This window comes from Anopheles coluzzii, chromosome 3, assembly GCF_943734685.1.
Source record: "Anopheles coluzzii chromosome 3, AcolN3, whole genome shotgun sequence".
Taxonomy (NCBI): Eukaryota; Metazoa; Arthropoda; class Insecta; order Diptera; family Culicidae; genus Anopheles; species Anopheles coluzzii.
This window is the reverse complement of record NC_064671.1, coordinates 20141444-20160741: the sequence shown is the minus strand read 5'-3', so window position 1 is coordinate 20160741 and position 19298 is coordinate 20141444. Positions and strand designations below refer to the sequence as shown.

General features: G+C 48.9%; 4 protein-coding genes across 4 annotated transcripts in view; 3 read left to right on the top strand and 1 right to left on the bottom strand.

The window, feature by feature from the left end:
* The window catches only part of LOC120955475 (DNA topoisomerase 2), a 197370-nt gene extending 178156 nt beyond the window's left edge, over nucleotides 1-19214 (top strand). Inside the window, exon 6 of the mRNA XM_049609409.1 lies at nucleotides 19025-19214. Coding sequence (XP_049465366.1) covers nucleotides 19025-19063 — 39 coding nt within the window. The 3' untranslated portion in view covers nucleotides 19064-19214. The remainder of the gene's footprint in view (nucleotides 1-19024) is intronic.
* On the top strand, nucleotides 14-1030 carry LOC120958072 (brain protein I3). Its single transcript, XM_040380627.2, has 2 exons — nucleotides 14-200; nucleotides 287-1030. Exons 1-2 carry the CDS (start codon nucleotides 125-127, stop codon nucleotides 718-720), a joined length of 510 nt encoding a protein of 169 aa, XP_040236561.2. The 5' UTR covers nucleotides 14-124; the 3' UTR covers nucleotides 721-1030.
* LOC120958071 (cysteine sulfinic acid decarboxylase) lies at nucleotides 1106-9993 on the bottom strand. The gene is made up of 4 exons (XM_040380626.2): nucleotides 7637-9993; nucleotides 4116-4272; nucleotides 3816-4026; nucleotides 1106-2158 (listed from the first exon to the last, which is right to left on the bottom strand). Exons 1-4 carry the CDS (start codon nucleotides 8366-8368, stop codon nucleotides 1558-1560), a joined length of 1701 nt encoding a protein of 566 aa, XP_040236560.2. The 5' UTR covers nucleotides 8369-9993; the 3' UTR covers nucleotides 1106-1557.
* On the top strand, nucleotides 11809-18398 carry LOC120960022 (leukocyte receptor cluster member 8). The gene is made up of 5 exons (XM_040383885.2): nucleotides 11809-11976; nucleotides 12119-14460; nucleotides 14534-14732; nucleotides 14809-15016; nucleotides 15410-18398. Exons 2-5 carry the CDS (start codon nucleotides 12217-12219, stop codon nucleotides 15681-15683), a joined length of 2925 nt encoding a protein of 974 aa, XP_040239819.2. The 5' UTR covers nucleotides 11809-11976; nucleotides 12119-12216; the 3' UTR covers nucleotides 15684-18398.
* Nucleotides 19215-19298: the final 84 nt, after the last annotated feature.

Genomic DNA, 19298 nt, shown 5'->3' with positions numbered 1-19298 from the left:
ATCGCCCTCTTGTAAACATTGACACACACTCACACACAGACGTTAATTTCCAGTGAAGTTGTGCGAGCTTATTGTTTCGGGGTGCTAAAAAGAAATATTCAAGTATTGTGCGCATTTCCTCGTAATGGCTTCGCAAAAGTTTTCCAACGAGCCGCCATCGTACGATCAAGTCATAGCGGATAGCTATCATTCGAACTATGGTAAAGAGAGCATGTTCCATACCAAAACAGCAATCCACCTCCCCCAGTTGCGAAAACATTACTCATCTTTCTTTCTTTTTTTGCAGCAACGGGCAACGGGAACGGAGGAGCACAGCCTTCCGCTCCACCCACAGTAGCTGCTTCTGCGGCTTCGGCAGCCCCATCGGCTTCCTACCCAAGACAGGAGTACGTTCAGCAGCAACCCATCGCGACCACCCATACGTACGTGACGCCGATGGCCGGATCGGTTCCGTACTACGGCGCCATGGACGGGGGAAACAAGGGCCCGGTACCGATCGTACCACAGGTAACCATACAAACCGTACCGCCCCAGCGGGCGGAAATCATCAACCACCAGATCATTGTCGTGAACGGGTGCCCGGTGTGCCGCATCGGCATGCTGGAGGACGACTATTCCTGTCTGGGAATATTCTGTGCCATCTTCTTCTTCCCATTGGGCATACTGGCCTGTCTGGCGCTGCGCAATCGGCGCTGCACGAACTGTGGCGTACAGTTCTAAGGCATGGTGGGTAGGGAACGGATCGAATCATGTATGCCAACCATTTACCACGCACGGAATTGGTACTAGCTAACGGTATGTGATACTGAACCATTAGATAGGATGATATAATCTCACACACAGATATCAGGAAGCGAGAGCGGGAGAGGAAGGGGAATGATGAAAGGAAATGGTACCTAGTATAATTTACAATGTTTTCTGTGTGTTTTCAGATGCTATTCATTGTAATCCACATTTATTATTATTGAAAGACAAACAAAAAATGGACAAAGGAACGACAAAATAAATGAACTATAATCTCCCTTTAAAATTTCCGCAGCGCTTTGGTTTGAAGAATTAAATGTGATATTATATCATAAATAATATTCTTTTTTAAAACGACACATTGATAAAAATAGTCATATATATTGGAACATGCTTACACTTCTAGCACAAATAAGTAATCTTAAGCGAACAACATCACCCCCATTATGGACGTGCATGCTATTCCACTTGTACCGTGTCTCTTCACTATCCACTATCGCATCCACCATATCTCCTCTACCAGGGTGCACCTTGCGATGTATTTTTGTTTTGTTTTGTGTTGCCTTCTCCCGTTCAAATTCTTGCACCATTTCGGAAGGGAGGTGACCGTTACATTCAATTCGTTTGTGTTTTGCCTTCCTTTTTTTGTAAATTTTACCCTCCTAGCGCCTAGCTAGTAAACGAATGCTTTCAATAAATACATCTGTACGCGATAAAGAAACGGGGTGGAAAATAAGTTAAGCAACAGGGGGGAGAGAAAAAAAAACAACAAGGAATTCGCCCGAGCACGGACACACACACACATCAGCGGCCCTACAAATCCTTGCCCAATCGCTCAATCTCGTCGATGATGTAGTTCATGTCCGACTTGTCGAGCGACGAGTTCTGCAGCACCAGCCGGAAAAAGTTCGGCTTGTCGTGGATCGGCTGGTACGTGATCATCATCGAGCCGTCCTTCATCATGCGCTCCTTCACCTTCGGTGCGACCTTGTGCAGCCGGTCCCGGTACTCGGCCGAGTCGCGCGGCACCCCGCGCAGCCCCGGCGGCACGTACCAGAAGCAGACGTTGGTGCACTCCGGTTGCTCGATCACCATCTCGAAGCCGGGCCGCGCCTTAATACTGCTGGTAAAGTGTTCCGCGTTCTCGAACACCTTGTCGATGTGGGCCTCGAACCCGGCCGTACCCTTGGCCCGCCACATGAACCAAAACTTGAGCACGTCGGCCCGCCGGCCGCACTGGATGTGCTTGTCGCCGGTGTCGTACCGCGTGTCGTAGAACTTGTCCTTCTGGAACAGGTAGGTCGCGTTGGTCGAGTGCGCCTCCGCCAGGATGTTGCGGTGGCGGGTCAGCAGCGTGGAGCACTGCTGCGGTGCGGCCAGCAGCTTGTGCGGATTCCAGGTCACTGAATCGGATCTGCAAAATGGTAGGAAGTGTGTGTACGGAACTGAGTTAATTGGATACGTACGAGAAGTAATTGGAGACAATTGATCAAGCTTTTCATTCAAACACTGCACCGTGCTGCACGGTTAACGGCCTCCAAAAATGATTTCATTCAATGTTTTATCCACCCCGCCCCCTATGAAAGCCCAACTAGCCACGCCGACATGACCCACAGTCGCGTTACGGTTAGCCGGTTTAGCTCTGGTTTTTGCCTGTACCTCGCCCCACCAATGTGCCAATGTGCGACCGCCACAGATCAAGGATGCGTCCATTTTCACCGTGCCGTGCCATTGACATTGGCCTTACTGTGCAGCATGGCACGGTTGTGAAGGCGGCCCCCAGTACCAAGAAATAGCTACCTTCAGGGCCCCCGGGGGCAGCTTGTGATGTTAGGAGGGGCGGCTGTGAGCGATTAACTACACCGCTACAGCAAAACCGGACCGGTAGTAGACAGATCTTTTGGGCCAATGTCGTTGGCATAAAGTGCAATAAGCCAAACGTGTGCTGTAAGTGTACCAGGCCCCCAAAACCGTAGCCACCACGTAGGTAGCTAATGAGGCGAGTGACGGTGCGAATTATATTTCCCACTCGCCGGAAAATTGACCCCAAACCAGCGATCGATCGAGCAGCACCGTCTCTTTCCGTGCGGTCTGGGGAGTTAATCACTTTGCCGGGCAATTATTGCATGCATTTGTTCCGATGCTTGGGCCTTTTTTTTGCTTTGCCTGAGCTAAACATCAAGTGGTCGTATGGAGGACACATGGGTCAGGTGCATGGAGCCGGAAATAAAGAGCGGTAAAGGCAGGGGCGATCGCAGTACAGATTTCTTCGCTGTCACAAAGCTGAGAGCGGCAGCAATTGTATCATGAAAGTATAATCATCAAGTAGCAGCACCAATTGAATGTCGATCGATCGATTAGTAACTGATCATTAAAAACAAAAACTAAAAAAAAACTATGTCGATCTCGAACCCGATCGTGTCACGCTAAACCACCTCCCGCCGCCAAAGGTCGCGCATCGGCTTGGAAGCTTTGCCGCGCAAAGTACGGTGCGGAAAGTAAAGGCCAAATGAAGAAACTTTTATTGTGATCGCGCGCACGGGTGGGTAAGAAGGGGTATGCAGGTAGCACTCATTCGAATGCATTGTTTAGTAGAACTCTGTGCAAGATGAAGCAGAACCCTTTTTAGCTCGCCTTTGCGCCTCCTCGCGCCAAACGCGCAAGGTTACGCGCAGTGGAGGCGAGAGTGGAGCCACGTGGTAGTAATGGCTGTGTGGCAGTGTCAGAAGCATTCCAACTCGATCGAGCTACATTCATTTCCTCGTTCAGCTGGACAGTACAGTACGGCAGACAGAACTTGTAAGAAGCAAGGGGGAAGAAATGTGCTGTCCATCATCGTGGGTCACAGCCCACCCCACCATCATCACTACCAAGAACTCAACAACAAAAACCAGTAAGAATGGTTCTATTCTTCCTTGTGCCGGTAGCAAACCTGTTTTCAGGCTGTGTTTTTTACCCCCAAAAAAGGGATAAACACGTCCCGAGATCACAACCAAGCACTCGAAGCACGCAAACGCAACCACTGTACACACTTCCGATTGTTGGTTGTGACGCGGCAGAAGCAGGCTTACCTTTCGATTCCCTTCAGCAGGGTACGATACTTCTTGGACATCAGAGCACCGCCGCCCCAGGCCGCATCCACGTGCATCCAGAGATTGTACTTGGCGCACAGGTCGGCAATCTGCTCCAGTGGATCGAACGCACCAATTACGGTGGTGCCTGCCGTGGCCGACACCATGAACGGGAGCGCTCCCTCGGATTTGGCACGGAGGATTTCACTTTCTGCAAAACGAAACAACGCGTTCGAAACAATATCGTAAATGATGTTGTTCACCTTTTGCCGGGTGTTTTTTTTTTTGTTTCCAACATACCCAAATGCTCGACACGAATTTTGCCAACGTTGTCGGTCTTGATAGCGTAGACGTTGTCTGAACCGATACCCATGAACGACGCCAGCTTCTTCACGGAGTAATGTGCGTCTTCCGAGGTGAAGATCACCAATCGGGGAAGAGCATGCAATCCTTTCGTCTGTAAAGAAGCAAAAATAATAAGTAAATTGAATGTTGGTTGAAGTCATCAATAGGTACCGATTACAAATAGATAAATGTTCGATTCTAATCTGTTGTCAGATTATCATATATGTGCGAAGATAATCAGGGAAAGTTCAGCTTTCAAATAAACAGAGCCGTTTGAGTATTCTACTTGATACAGCAAGTCTACCAAGCGTATCTAATGAGTATTTTATTAGCAATCAAGAACTTCACTAATGCCATACAGTCTACAGAGTAATTTTGCCTTTTCGCTTCACCACTTCATAGAATTCATGTGACATCCAATTAAGGCTTAATTAACACTGACAATCTACCATGTAGGAATCTTTTAAGCTAGTGAACAGCTTGCGGAATATGCGGAACCTATCCCAAAGGATTTGAAAGTGCGCCTTAAACTCAAGTCTCGTAAGAACGATCTTCGTTTAGTAGAATTCTTGTAATTTATCATATAGTTAATATTTTTATAAACTTCTAAGAACTCGATCAAGTGATCGACAACTCATAAAAGTCCTTGATTAATCAATATAGCCATAGGTTGTCATCCTTAGTACATAGACCATACAAAATATCAAAATATCATTATAGATCAACAAGTCCTTCAAGCTGAAGGAGGCTGTCAAGCAAATTTGTTACAAGACTGCCATTATTCCTCCCAGGACCATCCTCTAATATGTCCAATTCATATCAAATTTTCTTACTGAGTTGACACTATCGGTAGGTGTAATCGAACGCTTGATGTAAATCAGCTTATCAATCAGCTGTTGAGATTACGACCGTCTCGTCTCGCCCGGCAGTGTTATGTTATGACCTTTTCGATGACGCTTATATTTCCACAACAAACTAATTTCAGTTTAAACCGCTGTTAAAGTTTACAAACCCAATGTCAATGTGCATGATTTGTTTGGTATATTCAGAAATCCAGCTCAATCCAAGCTTATCTACCACCGAGATTGTGTAATGTTGAAAAGAGGAAGAAAGCGACAACCGAGCACGATGAGATTAGCGATCGAGTCAAGGTCTACTATCGGTTCAGCTAACAATATGCAATGGTTGTCAGTGACGTGCAACAAGGGGAGATTTCCCACCTCATTAATGCAATTGTGCCCTCTAGGAGGCTGTGGCTAGCATGCAAAGTGAGCACCTCTCTCTCTCTCTCTCTCGCACCTCTATCTGACATCACATAATGATTGATCATGCTGTCGATAGCGTGATCACAGCGTGCGGGTTTGATGAATCAAACGCGATCACTAAGCGATCTGATACGGACGTAGTATTAGCGATAATTAGCGTCTACTAATGGGTGGATAGGGGTTACCCCCCGTACACACCCGCACACAGTAGTCTGCTTGTCTAGAGCGCAGGAACTCGTTGCGCTTTGTACAATAACTCCCCCATTTTGCTTGGAGTTTCCTTGTGCTGGAAGCGTTTATCTTTCGAGAACTGCTGGGTACTTCCATGAGGGGATGGAAATTCCAAGCTCTCGTGAATGGAGTTGTTTGCTGTCTTTTGTTCCTGTGCCTATAGGTTTAATGGGAAAATTCTTACAAAGTTTCTACCTTTGTTGCATGATTGTGCAAGCATGCAGGAAGAATGAATCGAAGGAATGCTGTATAGCGCTTGCACGGTAACAACACTCGGCTGTGAGAGATGGAATGAATATTAAACAAAAAGGTGGCAAAAATTGAATAAAAGTGAGACCAAAACAAACAAAACCCAACTAACCTTCACGAGAAGTGATTATAACGGCACACGAAAGCGATCACCACCACGATCGCAGAATATCAATCAACCGACAAAAAAAGAGAACCTGTTCCACCCGTAGGCACTGTTTGTAAACAGATGAGATTTCGGTTGATATGCATAGGACGGGTTCTCTTGGCGCCTCTTTTTAATGTTTTCGTTTTAATTTACGAGTGTCCAATTTATGATTTTGAGGAAACAGATCGAAGAAACCGGCTCAAACCACTTTGCGAGACAGAAAATGGCAATGTTGAGCCTTTTTTTTGTCGTTTAACACTCCCTCTTCCTCAAGACGGGAGGTCAAATGGATCCTTCACAAACACCGCTAGCTTTTCAATGCCATGCCCACCTCCACCCTTCACTTGACAAAAACAGTTCACTGATCGATGGAAGTGGCGCGTGTCGCCCGAAAGCCTCGGCAGTTGCCGCCGCCGGTGCGCAAGAACACGCGCGTGGCAGGATTTTGTGATCGCGAGCGCACAGTTCAGCGCCTGTTGCTGTTTCCCACCCCATAACAGAGGTTCTGTTTTCGCGATGTATCGGGCATGGACACACACACACAGCCAATGTTCAGGGCCAAAGTCATCATTGGCTGTTTAAGGGGCCAAGAGCCTTTCCGCCGCCAAAGAGGCGTACGGTGCAAATAAAGAAAAAAATCAACAACACCAGCTAGGCCTACTGGGCGCAGTAAAAGAGATGTCACGGTGTGATTGGCAGCGAGGTAGCAGGAAGTAACACTTCCCCTTTTTTAACGGTTGATTGGATTCCTCGGGGAAGGGGATGGTCGGATGAGTGAGCGGGTCGGTAGCTTCTGGTCGGTTTTTATGTCTTTCATGGACATCGCAGGGGTAGTTCTCGCGCCTTCTGGCCTTCTGGTGTGCTATTTGAGGATCGGGCCCGGTACACACGCGAAAGGGGAGCCTTTTTACAGCTTCAGAGTGCATCACCGTTCGGATGGGCAGGGTGGGCAGGCTATTTTAAGGAGCTTGAGTTCGTTCCTGTAATTAACCCCATATTAGCACCATACAGAGACACACACAAACATCCCTTTCACTTTAGCTACTGCCGGTGGCGCGATCGATGGTCGAAGCGACAGACAGGAATTATATTTAAATCATCATCATCAGCAGACGGCTACGTACAGATAACTCGTGCCAATGTTGAGCGCTGTGAATGGGGATGATGCCACACGCTAGTGCCGGCAAACAACCGCCAGACAAGCTGGCGTATAGTTTCGTAGAAAGGGAACGTTCTAGCGAATGGTTGGTGTGCGACACGTGCGAAACGAAAGTGTGCTGCTAATGGCACTAGAACCATTTTGCGCTGCAGTTAGTACATTCCGTTTGAGGATAATTTTGCAGCGCACATTTGTGTACTTAATCTTAATAGCGATAAGTGTGGCCACAGTGTGGGGTTTACTGGAAGATGCTTAACTGCTGTATAATAATTGGAACAGACTGGTAATTACACGCTCTCTAATATGGCACAGTAAAACAACAAAAAGTAAAATTGTCCTTCTTATGTTCCCATTCCACATACAAACACACACAGTAAAGCTAAAAGCCCTCCCCCATTGAGTGTCCTTTCTAATCGCAACCTACCTTAATGTCGGGCATGAACTTGTGGCGAGCGCAGCTAATTGCGTACCCGTTGGCCATCGAGCCGCCGGGCGCGAAAATTCCATCGCCCTCACCATCCGGATAGCCGACGATCGTGCGCATTTCCCGCAGCACCACCTCCTCCATCAGCACAAACACGGGCGACACCTCGTACGTGTAGACGCTCGGGTTGAGCGCATCGGTCAGCACCTGGCCCGCAAACCCGTACGGATCGACCGACGAGAACAGCTGATTCATAAAGTACGGATGGCCCGTCTTGACCGAATGGCGAATGGTGGCGCGCGTCAGCTCCAGCAGCTTCTCGTGCGTGTCCGGTTCGTCCTTCAGCGCGAGATCGAGCGTCCGCTGCAGCTCCTCCGGATCGACCCAGTTCAGCACCTTGTTCGCCCGGTCGGTCGCATTGAACACGGCCGAGTTGAGCACCTCGGTCAGGAACTGCGTCAGAAACTGCTGATGCTGCTCGCGGTTCGGCAGGCTGGCGTACCGCTTCTCCGACACTGCTGCTGCTGCTGCTGCTGCCTGCTCGTCCACCTGGGAGGCTTTGCGGATGTCCGACTTCTTGGGCGGCACACTGGTCACCCGATCGGCACCGCTGACAAACAGCTGCTGCACGTCCTCGTCCTCCGACACGCCGGCACTGTCCGAGCCGCTGGCATAGGTGGCATTGTCCTCGATCACCTCCAGCCCAACACTACACACACCGTTGGCGGGCATTTTGTGTGTTTTATTTGCTTTCGCGTAGCACTGATGATGTGGATGATCAACCTGCTGTATCTGTTCCTGGTCACACTGTTCCTTGGTGGAGGCGCCTGACTCTCGCTGAGCTGCTCCAAAAATCACGCAACACACGGGCACGTGGGGCGAAAGGATGCTGTGTGCGGTTCCGTTGCACCTGCGGGCTGCTGCCAACTATAATGGACACTGAGTGCAAAGAAGTGTATACGAAATGCACACAAACACACGCACGCACACGCACTCTTTCTCTCGCACACACATACACACACACACGCACTGCTGCTTGCTGCGCAACGTTTGAAGCGGTCAGGCTCAAACTAAATTCCTTCGTCCATTGGCGCGAGCTCTTATATATGAAGCGTACTGGCCGGTTCTCGCTACCTAGCCTTCCCACCCCGTGTGTGTGTTTGATGCGATCGCGGGCATATCGAATGCATCTACAGCGGCGGCCCCATTCGCGGCCGGATTATCAAACCCCTCAGCAAAGCAAACCGACGAACCGCCGTTCGGCTCCTTCCGTTCGGGGTGCGCGATCGGAAGGTTGATCGTGTGTGTGTGTGTGTGTCGGTCGATCGTTCGGCTCGCGTCCCCTAGTACACAGAACGTACGGGGTGGCATGCACTACAGAACGACTACGCGCGTGCTCTCGACCGTTGGGCGATGTGCGAAATTGGTTGTAGCGCAAACGGGTGGCAGTGGCACGCGCCCTACCGCTACCGGAACGTGTCGGTGGTTTTGATTTGACGTACGGGCGCGCGCGCGCCACAGAGCAACACGCTACCGTGTTCACAATTCGGCGAGGTTAGTGCATGCGATGTTCGCCTGTCATTGTGCTGGTAAACCGATGGGGCAATTAGTTGAAGGGAAGCATAGCAAAAAATATGAATGAATCGAACGTAAACTGGTGCGTACGGGGCACGATCGATTGATGCAAAAAAAGCGTTTTCGTGCGAAGATCATTTGCTGGCAGATGTGGAGCAAAAACTTTCGACAGGAGTGCACGATACAATGTTTGATGCTGCTGGTAGCAACGGGTTACTCCCCTGTGGTGAAGGGGTGATTATTTACTAAACTAAACACTTAAACGGGTTTTAATTGTTACCTGACCGTTACGCAAGCCGCTTCTAATAACGCTTCCCGGTAGAGACATGAATGAGTTTGAGGCGCGTGGGGGGGATGTATCCATCTGCATGATCACCTCCCTTCCTCTACCAGCGTGCATTATTTGGACTCGTCCTTGGCAGACCGTTTCCTCTAGTGACCGCGAGTGCAAAAAATAAAAGTAAAAAAAAATATGCTAAACCATATCGACCTGACCGCCGTGGCCCATGTGGTCTGTGTGTTATGCTTGTTTGCCCGGAAGATCAGCGCTCGATCGTCAGGCGGCAGTCAGTCTCGGGTGCCAAATGATACGGTGTAGAAAAAGTCGTTATTGTTTTGCCGTTTGCTTGGCCGAGCTAGAAAAGCATCACTTTCGCATATTAATGCTGGTGCTGCTCTACCTTGAACTTATAGCGCCTCCCGCGGCCTGCGCCTTACCGCTGCTTCTTTACGCCTCACTTCGCTGTGCGTGCGTGGATCGGAAAAACATTATTATTTCCTTCTTTATCACAATCTCGAACACGCACAGCTGTACCACTGTTTGATAAAACATGTGCGAGCTGATTATTTGCTTCTCCTTTATTTCTATTGCTCCTGAAGGTTGAACTAGCTGGTCAGTTAATGTTTGCAATTGTGGTTATTATTAGTATTATTATTTTTGGTTCCATGAGTCGCAAAAAAACTGTTACTGTTTGATCGGTCAATTGGAACATCCTTATTAACGGTGGGAGTTTAAATTATCTTTTGATTAACTAATTCATGGCACGCTTAACGTTTTGCGTAAAATCGGCGTAATGATTGTTGCGCGCTGATTGTACGGAAATTTGGCTGTATTGCAAATTAGCAAATTAACATTTTTTTTCCTAACGAGGCGTAGTGTATTTGCATGCATTATTTATTTCTGCATTTATTTATTGACATTTTTCAATTGACACATTTTGGAGCATCCCGGGGGAACGCACCAGTTTACGTTCGATTCATTAATATTTTTTGCGTCTCAACTCCTCCTTCAACTAATTGCTCCATCCGGTTCAAATTTTTAGATCCTTCTATATATAGCTCTTGATAATTTCTGCACAAATCCGCTTAACTAAAGAAAAATAAAGTTGGAAAATAACCATTTTTTGTAAAAAAAAAACATATTAGTTTAAGAACTATTAATGTTAATGGATCGAACAAATACTGTATCAGTTCTAGAATCGTAAAAGGTTTGCGGTTTGTTCTTTGATCAAAACAACCCCGGTACTTTACTTTAATTGTAAAGTTCAGCATCAGTATCAGGAATGGTATGGTATGGTATGGACATCAGTTTCAGGAAATGTATAGGTTCTTTACAAGTTCCAGAACCGGTATGAGCTCAGGATCAGTTGCACGATCAATATCGGTTCGGAATCAGTTCTAGCATCTATATAAGTTACAGGATCAGTATGTAAACATACTGATATGTTTATGTCCCAGGACCTTTTGGTATCATTTATAAAACCGTTGAAGGTTCAGGACAAATTTTAAGTCCACTCAGGGTTAGAAACCAGAGAATACTTTTGTCCAAAAAAAGGTAAATCCCCGAAATTATACTGCGTAGCCCTGTCTCGAAAGCCTTGTATAGGTCGACATGTCCGCGTAGGACGTTTATTCCAAATAGAAGAAGAAGAAGCCCCATAATCGAAACAGTTTCTTCTTTTTCTTCTTCTTCTTCTTCTTCTTCTTCTTCTTCTTCTTCTTCTTCTTCTTCTCATTCTTCTTCTTCTTCTTCTTCTTCTTCTTCTTCTTCTTCTTCTTCTTCTTCTTCTTCTTCTTCTCCTTCTTCTTCTTTTTCTTCTTCTTCTTCTTCTTCTTCTTCTTCTTCTTATTTTTTTGTTGCATCATACATTATCGGTCAACGTCTGTCTAAGCCACAAATATTTAAATGTCGTGGAATTGTTGTTTTGATCCATTATATTCGTTTCCATATCCTTTATATCCTCCATCACTCCAATTCATCGAAAAACTCACTGGGCAAACAGATCATCATAATCCGTAATGAGAGTAATATTAGTTCAACAGATGAAGGTGATATGCCATATATTTTGAACCAATCATTTCATCAGCTCTGTCACAAATTTACAGCATAAGAGTTTTCATAAAAAAATATTAAAATAATATTGTATATGAACCACTTTATATTTAACATTTTTTTACTGATAGAGTAATTTCATATCCAATAAAACAAAATTCTTTCAAACCAGCAACGGTCATCTGTTTACAATCCGACATGAATTTGAATTGAACCGGTTTCGCTCCGTGAACCGGTTCGTTCTCGGAATGATTGTTCCTCTCGCTGTCAAGCCATCACTACAGACTTATTTTCGCAGAGTGTAGATGCGTGTGTGAAACGAGCTTAGATTAATTATTCTATTTCAGTGATAAAAACGTGCAAAACCCTTTGAAAAACCAGCACCAGCCAACGAGGAACACTTTTCTGCTACACTAGCACCACTTTCTTTTCGGTAAGTTTTAACTGGCAGCCGTAAATCGGCGGTGGAAAGTTGCGCCCCGCTCGCACAGGTAAAAATAAGACGAGCCCTACACTGACGCCATCTTGGATTTTCACTTTTCGCTTTCGTCCGCTGTTGCTGCTTTGTGCTGCAGGCACGGTTGGTGTGTTTTTCGGGACGCTGCGGGAAGCAAACGACGTGGACATCGATCCCTGGCGTCAACGTGTCCATCGCATCGTGTAGACGTGTGCGATGAATGTAGGTGAAACAGCCGTAAGTAGGATTATGAACTCGCAAGATCAAACATTGAGCCAGCAGCAGGCTGCCTGGATGGCAGCCGCCCAGGCAGTCCAGCAGCAGACCGCAGCTGGTGGGGGCTACGGCGGAGCGTACGGAATGAACCAGCAGCAGCAGCAACAGCAGCAACAGCAACAGCAATATGCTCAGTTTTACGCGCTGTACCAGCAGCTGCAGTACAGCAACTCTGGCGGTGGCCTGCAGGGCAACATGGGACAGGCTGGCTTCGGGGCGGCCAACAGCAACAAGGGCGTTAGCGGCGTGGGCGGCACGATGAACAACTCACCAGCCGGATTTTCGGCTGGCCCAATGTCCGATAACGGTGTCGCCGGTGGTATGGGTTCGCCTGGCATTGGAATGGCGGGTGGCAAGTTTTTCAGCTCTCCTCAGCAGAACCAGCAGCAGCAGCAACAGCAGTCCGGTAATGACGGAATGGGCTTCAAGCAGGCGCCCAGTCAGTTCGGGCCGATTCGCTTCAACATCAACAAGCATCCGCAGCGGGTGAGCCCGATCGTGGCCAGCAATCCGCTGGCACAGGCAAGCCAAATACACGCCCAGCAACAGCAGCAGCACATGCAGCAACAGCAACACCAGCAGATGATGGCCGCGTTCCAAAACCAAAATGGTACGGGCGGTGGCAAGAAGAAGCGCAAAAAGAACAAAAACAACAACATGAACAACCAGCATGGCAATGGGAATGGTGGCGCTGGTGGTGGTGGTGGTGGCGGCGGTGGTACAATTTTCATGAACGGTATGCTCAACCCGACCGCCAACATTCCGCCACTGATGCCGGCGGGCTCGCTGCCGGTGTCACCTGCTGGCGGCAGTGCCAGTGCCAGCTTTGTAACGTCTCCCCCCGATCTGAGCAAGCCGCCGCCTCCGCTGCCGGCAGTGCCAGGTGGTACCATTCCCGGTGGTGTCGGTCCCGGCGCCGGCATTGGGCTTGCGCCGCAACCGCAGGCACCGACGCCGCCGAACGTTGGGCCGCCGAAGAAGCCGGACCCGTTCCACAATCCAACCGACGATTGGCCGCAAAGCTTGAACAACTTCGTGGCCCGATGCTACGCCAAGTGCAAGACCGATTTCGACAAAGATCAGATCGACATCTGTCTGAAGGGGCGCATTACGGCCGCGGCCAACAAGGGTGAATTGTGGACGAAAGACTGGGACAACGAGCCGGTGCCGAGCGTGCACAGCGAGCGCAACCAGCAGCCGCTGCTGCTGCCGAACCTTGGCAGTGGCGTGCTGGGCATGGGGTCGCCCAACAACAAGGGCGGCAAGCTTGGCGGGCTGGCCCAGTACCAGAGCCCGCTCGGAAACGTCAAGGGAGGCGGCCAGCACCCGGCGCCGTACGGGGCTAAGAAGCCGGCACCCAACCAGGCGGGTCTTTCGCAACCGTTCGGCACGAGGCTGGGCGTCAAGTCGGGTGGAGGTTCGACCGCGGGCAGCAGGAAATCTTCCCGCCCGTCGCGGTCGCGTTCGCGCTCACCCAGCCGGTACAGCAGCAGCGGTAGCCGCAATCGGCGCAGCCGTTCGTCCAGCGACGATTCACGGTCGCCACGCCGCAAGGGACGGCGATCGTCAAGCAGCAGCGACAACGATAGTCGTGCCGGGGGTTACGCGAGCAAATCGTTCGGCAAGAGTAGCAGCAACAGCAAGCAGCAGCAGCACCAGCAGCAGCAACAGAAGCACAAGAATCAGAAAAATCAGATGAATAACAGCAAAAATCAGCAGCAGCAGCAGCGCAAATCGCACGGCGGATTTTATTCCGAGCACGGCCAGATTGGCGGCGCGGTCGAGGGCGATCTGGAGCAGCTGAGGAAGCGTGCCGCGCGCTTCAACGGCCAGGGCGGCAAGAAGGTGCCGCCGGTCGTTGCCTCCAACATCGTGTCGCCGTTCGGTGGCAGGAAGGACCGCCGGCAGACCATGCCGACGGTGGCGTCCCGCATCTTCGTCGACGAGGCGGGCGATCGCGACCACGAGGACGATGAGGTGGATCTGTTCGATCTGCACATCGTCGGCACGTGTCGCGATCTGGAAAAGAGCTTCCTCCGTCTGACGAAGGCACCGGCCGCGTCCGAGGTGCGCCCGGTCGAGGTGTTGCGCCACTCGTTGCAGAACGTCAAGAAGAGATGGGTCGAAAAGCAGGACTACTTCTACGCCTGCGATCAGCTGAAATCGATCAGGCAGGATTTAACGGTAAGGGGCGGGGAAGGTGTGCGATCAGGAAAAAAATGTTATTTTCTTATTTCCTGTTCTTCTTATTCTACAGGTACAAGGTATTCGAGACGCGTTCACCGTACAGGTTTACGAAACACACGCCCGCATTGCGATGGAAAAGGGCGACCATGAGGAGTTTAACCAGTGCCAGACGCAGCTCAAAATGCTCTATACCGATGTGGGGGGCGAGAACCATCTAGAGTTTACCGCGTACCGAATCCTGTACTACATCTTCACCAAAAACACCTTAGGTAAGCATCAGCCGGATCCTTACTGTTCGCAGTATGCAATAATATCTTTTGTTTCTGTGTTTTCTCCCTCGGGCAGATCTGACCACCATTCTCAAGTCCTTGACGGCGGCGGATAAAGAGAGTGACATTGTAGGGTTTGCGCTCCGGCTCCGGTCGGCCTGGGCGCTGAGCAATTATAGCACTTTCTTCAAGCTCTATCGCGATGCGCCATTGATGGCCGGGTATTTGATCGATTGGTTCATCGAGCGTGAACGCAAACTTGCACTCAAATCCATTATTAAAGCGTACGTATGCATCCGGGGCAATCGGTTGGGCGTGGGGTGAACCATTTTGCGGTGTGTGGGGGAATGGGTTGTGGGCACAACAGGTTTCTAGGTGAGCGGTGGGTCTCCCTTCCTGCCGGAACCGGCGGTTGTGATGTTCGTGCTTTTGCTATGTGTAAGCTGTGTTCTCAGAATGGCCATAACCGGGACCTGGGAGAGTGGGTGTCCTTTCCCCTTTTGCTGCTGCGTGTGACGTGATGTCGGCAGAAACAATTCCTCAACGCGCTCATCGATGCATCACCATAACAAACATTCCCTTGTTTTTAGCATTCCCCTATTTCTTTCCCTCTTTCTCTCTCTGTATGTAAATGTTTACCAAAATAATCCATTTAACGATTTCACTTATGTGTTTAGTTATCGTCCCAATGTGCCGGTGGAAATGGTCAGCCAAACGCTGGCATTCGACAGCGAGCAGAAATGTTGCGAGTGGTTAGAGTCGTTAGAAATGATCATGGCCAGCGTACCGGTGCCAGCGGCTAAATCAGCGCCGGCGGAGGGATCGTCGGATGCGGTGATGGGTGGTGCGGTTGCTGCTGCTGTTGCTGCTGTGGATAGTAAAAGTGTACCAAGTGCTACGAGAAAAGTGATCGACTGCAAGCTATGCATGAACCTGTTGGCCAATTTCTAATTCGGCTGCGCTCAAAACGCAAACGCGCCACGCACGACGGCGTATCGTAGGGGGAAGCGGAGTCAAGTCAGCCATGGAGTTGTCTTCGTTTCGATGATGCCATGCCCCGTTGGGAGTTCGTTTACGTCCAAGGCAGAGAGAAGAGCAGATGTGGCGATGGCGGCAAATTCGGCCAACAGATTGCGCATTCTCTTCCGATGTTCGACTGTGTACAAGCATGGCGGTCATGGCCTGTTCCGTTTGCCGGACGCATACATCTAGCCTATAGCGTAACCGCCGTCTTCCCTTAAGTCGTCCGTACCAATGGCCAATGCTGGACGGCTCTCCTCCCGCTTTCTTGGCAAATCGTGCTTTTCTTCGACCCGTTACGCATCGCAGAGAAGTGAGGGGCGCGCAACGTTCAACGTGGGGAAGGAGAAAAATTTGTTTTAGAATTTTTCTCCTTTCGGCAATAATCCTTCAAATGCTGTTCGTGTTTGTGTGTGTGGTTACGGAAAGGAACAATCAATATGGCCCACACACACACACTGGGCGAGATACGTAGAGCGAAATTGGACTTGCGTGTGATTTTGTGTGTATGTGAAGTGCGATTTGTGTGAGTACGGTGTGATTTAGGGTCTTTTTTTAAATGGTGTGAGTGAAATTGGAATGCAGTGAACATCGGACTAATCGGCGCTCGAGCAACCTCTGCGTGAAAACGTTAATTTCACTACTTTAGATGTGCTCTCTAAACAAAGTCGCCATAACTTGTTCGAAGAAACATTATTCCGTTTCTATCGTTACAAGGCAACAGCACATTTCAAAATTGCTACTAAGCTATGGGCAACAATCATCACAATAGCACAAAGGACACACTGCTGCTACCGTAAAATAGTTCTAGAGAAGCTCCAGCCGGTTGTTTTCATGAATTTCGTCGTTTTTCGATGTGCTGGAGGAATGGCGCTGCTACCTTTAGCCCTGCCTCGTGCCACGCGTTATCCTCCATAAAATGCCGGCAAACGGGAGCTCTTGAAGCAAATTGATTGCTCCGAGCGCATCCAGAGCGCTGCAATTTTCCGCCCCCCCGGGCTGGGATTTCCATCATTTTCAATCTGAACAGAGGGAGTGATTCCTAACTCCGGCAATCGAGCAAAAAGTGTCTTCTTAGTGAATTGCAGAGTGTGACCGAAACCCGAAACCCTTCCGAGAACGGCGAGCAGTGCGAAGAAAAGAAGAGGAACTATTTATGTTTATTTATCTTCCGTTTCATTCTGAACTGCGCGGCACAGCACAATCAGCCCCGAAGAACTGTTGCACGCGAAAGGGACATGTGTGACGCTAGATAGTCGTTCAAAATTATGAACAAAGGACAGCACAAAGACTGGCTCGTGTGCCGGGCCGATGCGCAAACGGAAAATCCGTTCAGTGATGGGGACAGATCGATGGCCAGAGCTCACAGGAGTGTGCGTATACGTGCACGGGGAAAGGAAAAACCCAACATTTTCGCCGGGTTTAACCTGTTTCCGATCGAAGATTCCACCTAAATGACCACAATTCTACATCACACACCGCATCCGAAGACCGACGATTTGCGTATAATACTGGCTGTGAACAATGCAAAAGCATGCAATGCGCTCAAAGAGAAGGAGGTTTCTGGTCACACCGACTGCTGCTGCTGCTGCTGCTGCTACTACTGATTGCAGATGGGGAAGAAAGGGGCTATAACTTTCCACTATCCAAACAATCCATCCTGGGGCACACTCCTTTAAAACCCTTCTATGTTACTCCTGTCCGGCAACTCTCGAACAATTCCCGTCTAATCTCGAAAGAGATTATCCCTCATCCCTCAAGACTTATCCCGTCCCAAAACCACGTTGACGCCATTGTTGTTATGTATTTATGACGCTGACACAGTCAGTTGACTAGTTACTACTTAGATGAAACCAGCCGCCGCCCCACCAACCGGGCGCGGATGTGCTACACCGACTTCGTTCACGCGAAAACCATCGAAAGGGGATCGTACCGTCGTTTGCAAAGCCTGGCAGGAAGAACTCAGCAGCAACTGTAACATATCCCGGTACAATCGTTTGTCGCCGTAATCATCGAACATCATTGCACACACGCAACATCACACGTGCAAATTAACTTCTTAACATACAAAAAAGGAACGTAATGCCGCATTACCATTACCGTTTCATCCTCCTGTCTGGTTGGTGTGTGCTTTTTATCTCCCCGTCCCGGTAAAAAGACACACGTGCTGTTGACAGTGTTGCACAGTGCTCTCCGCTTAGGATAAGAAGAAACAAAAAATGGGCCACTGAGGGGAGGTGGACCGTGCTGTTAATTTCGATCCATTTCCCCCCCTTACTGTTATTATTTGCTATGTTGATATGTGTGTATATATATATAAATAATATAGAGTATAAAAATTATCTACTAGCTAATCCGGTTTACGCGCGCGCGCTACACGAGATGAGATGTAAGTTTTCGGCGTAAAAAATAGCGAGAAGAGCAAACATAAAAAATCACATTCGTTGCCACGGTGTACAGGGAAATCGAATGTTATCGCCACCTCCTTCTCCCTTGTCCATTGTTTTGCACCAATCATCTCGCAATCTTCCCAAAAACCACCAGCCCCTTGCGCGAGCCTGTGACGGGGAGGGGCGGGGTTTTTGGGCGTCATCATCCACTGTACTTGTAAGAATTTCAAATAAATAAAAGTTTTAATTGCAACAATCGCGTGCTGTATTTCCATCTTCCAACATCAGGCAACACAATACGCTATATCACATAGACGCGTTGGAGGAAGAGGAGAGATGTAAGTATGACGTTGGGAGCGAAACGTTACCGAACATTTCTATCTGGAATCCAAGCACTTTTGGATAACATTGGAAATGGAGCAAATGCTAGCTGGAAATTGAACAGCAAGAAGTAAGTAAATTATGTAAAACTCGATCAGATTTCGATTGGAATTTCCACGGCAGCAGCAGCAGCTTTGCACTGACACAACATAACAGCAGCGCATAAACAAGGGCGAGTGAATGAGAGAGAGAGAGAGAGTGCACTCAGTCGGGCGGCTGCAGAAAGCGTGCGACCGATTGTTTACAAATCGTAGACGACGCAGCCTGTCAAATGTGTGCAGCAAGAGTTGGGTTCGTTTGGTTGAAGTGCAGCAGCAGCAAGCAGGCAAGCGCAAGTATCCCGACAGACGTCTATGGGCGAGCATTTTCCAAAAAAAAAAAATCGTACGCAAAACGTGAATGTGTGGAGCATAGCGCAATAGAGGAGACGTAGGAGCATCGTGTGAGGAAAACGTGTGACGACCAAAAGGTTCGATCGGATTGCGCTGGTAGTACGTAAAGAAAGCAAAGGCTCTGTGGCAAAGGAGGCGACGATTGTAAGAGGGCCTGTGTAAACTGAGGCGAAAGAGAAAAGAGAAAAGAAAAAAACAGCAAACACTCAAACGCACAGAAAGCTGTCAAACAGTTCGGTGATAGAACTTTTAATTCATACAAACCTCATCGCAAATCATTTGGCTGCTAGTGGCCTGTGATGTGCATATAAAGTGTTGGGGTTGTTTTGTTGTGTTGAGAGAGAGAGAAAGAGAGACCAGACCAATTGTGGGTGGTTGCGACA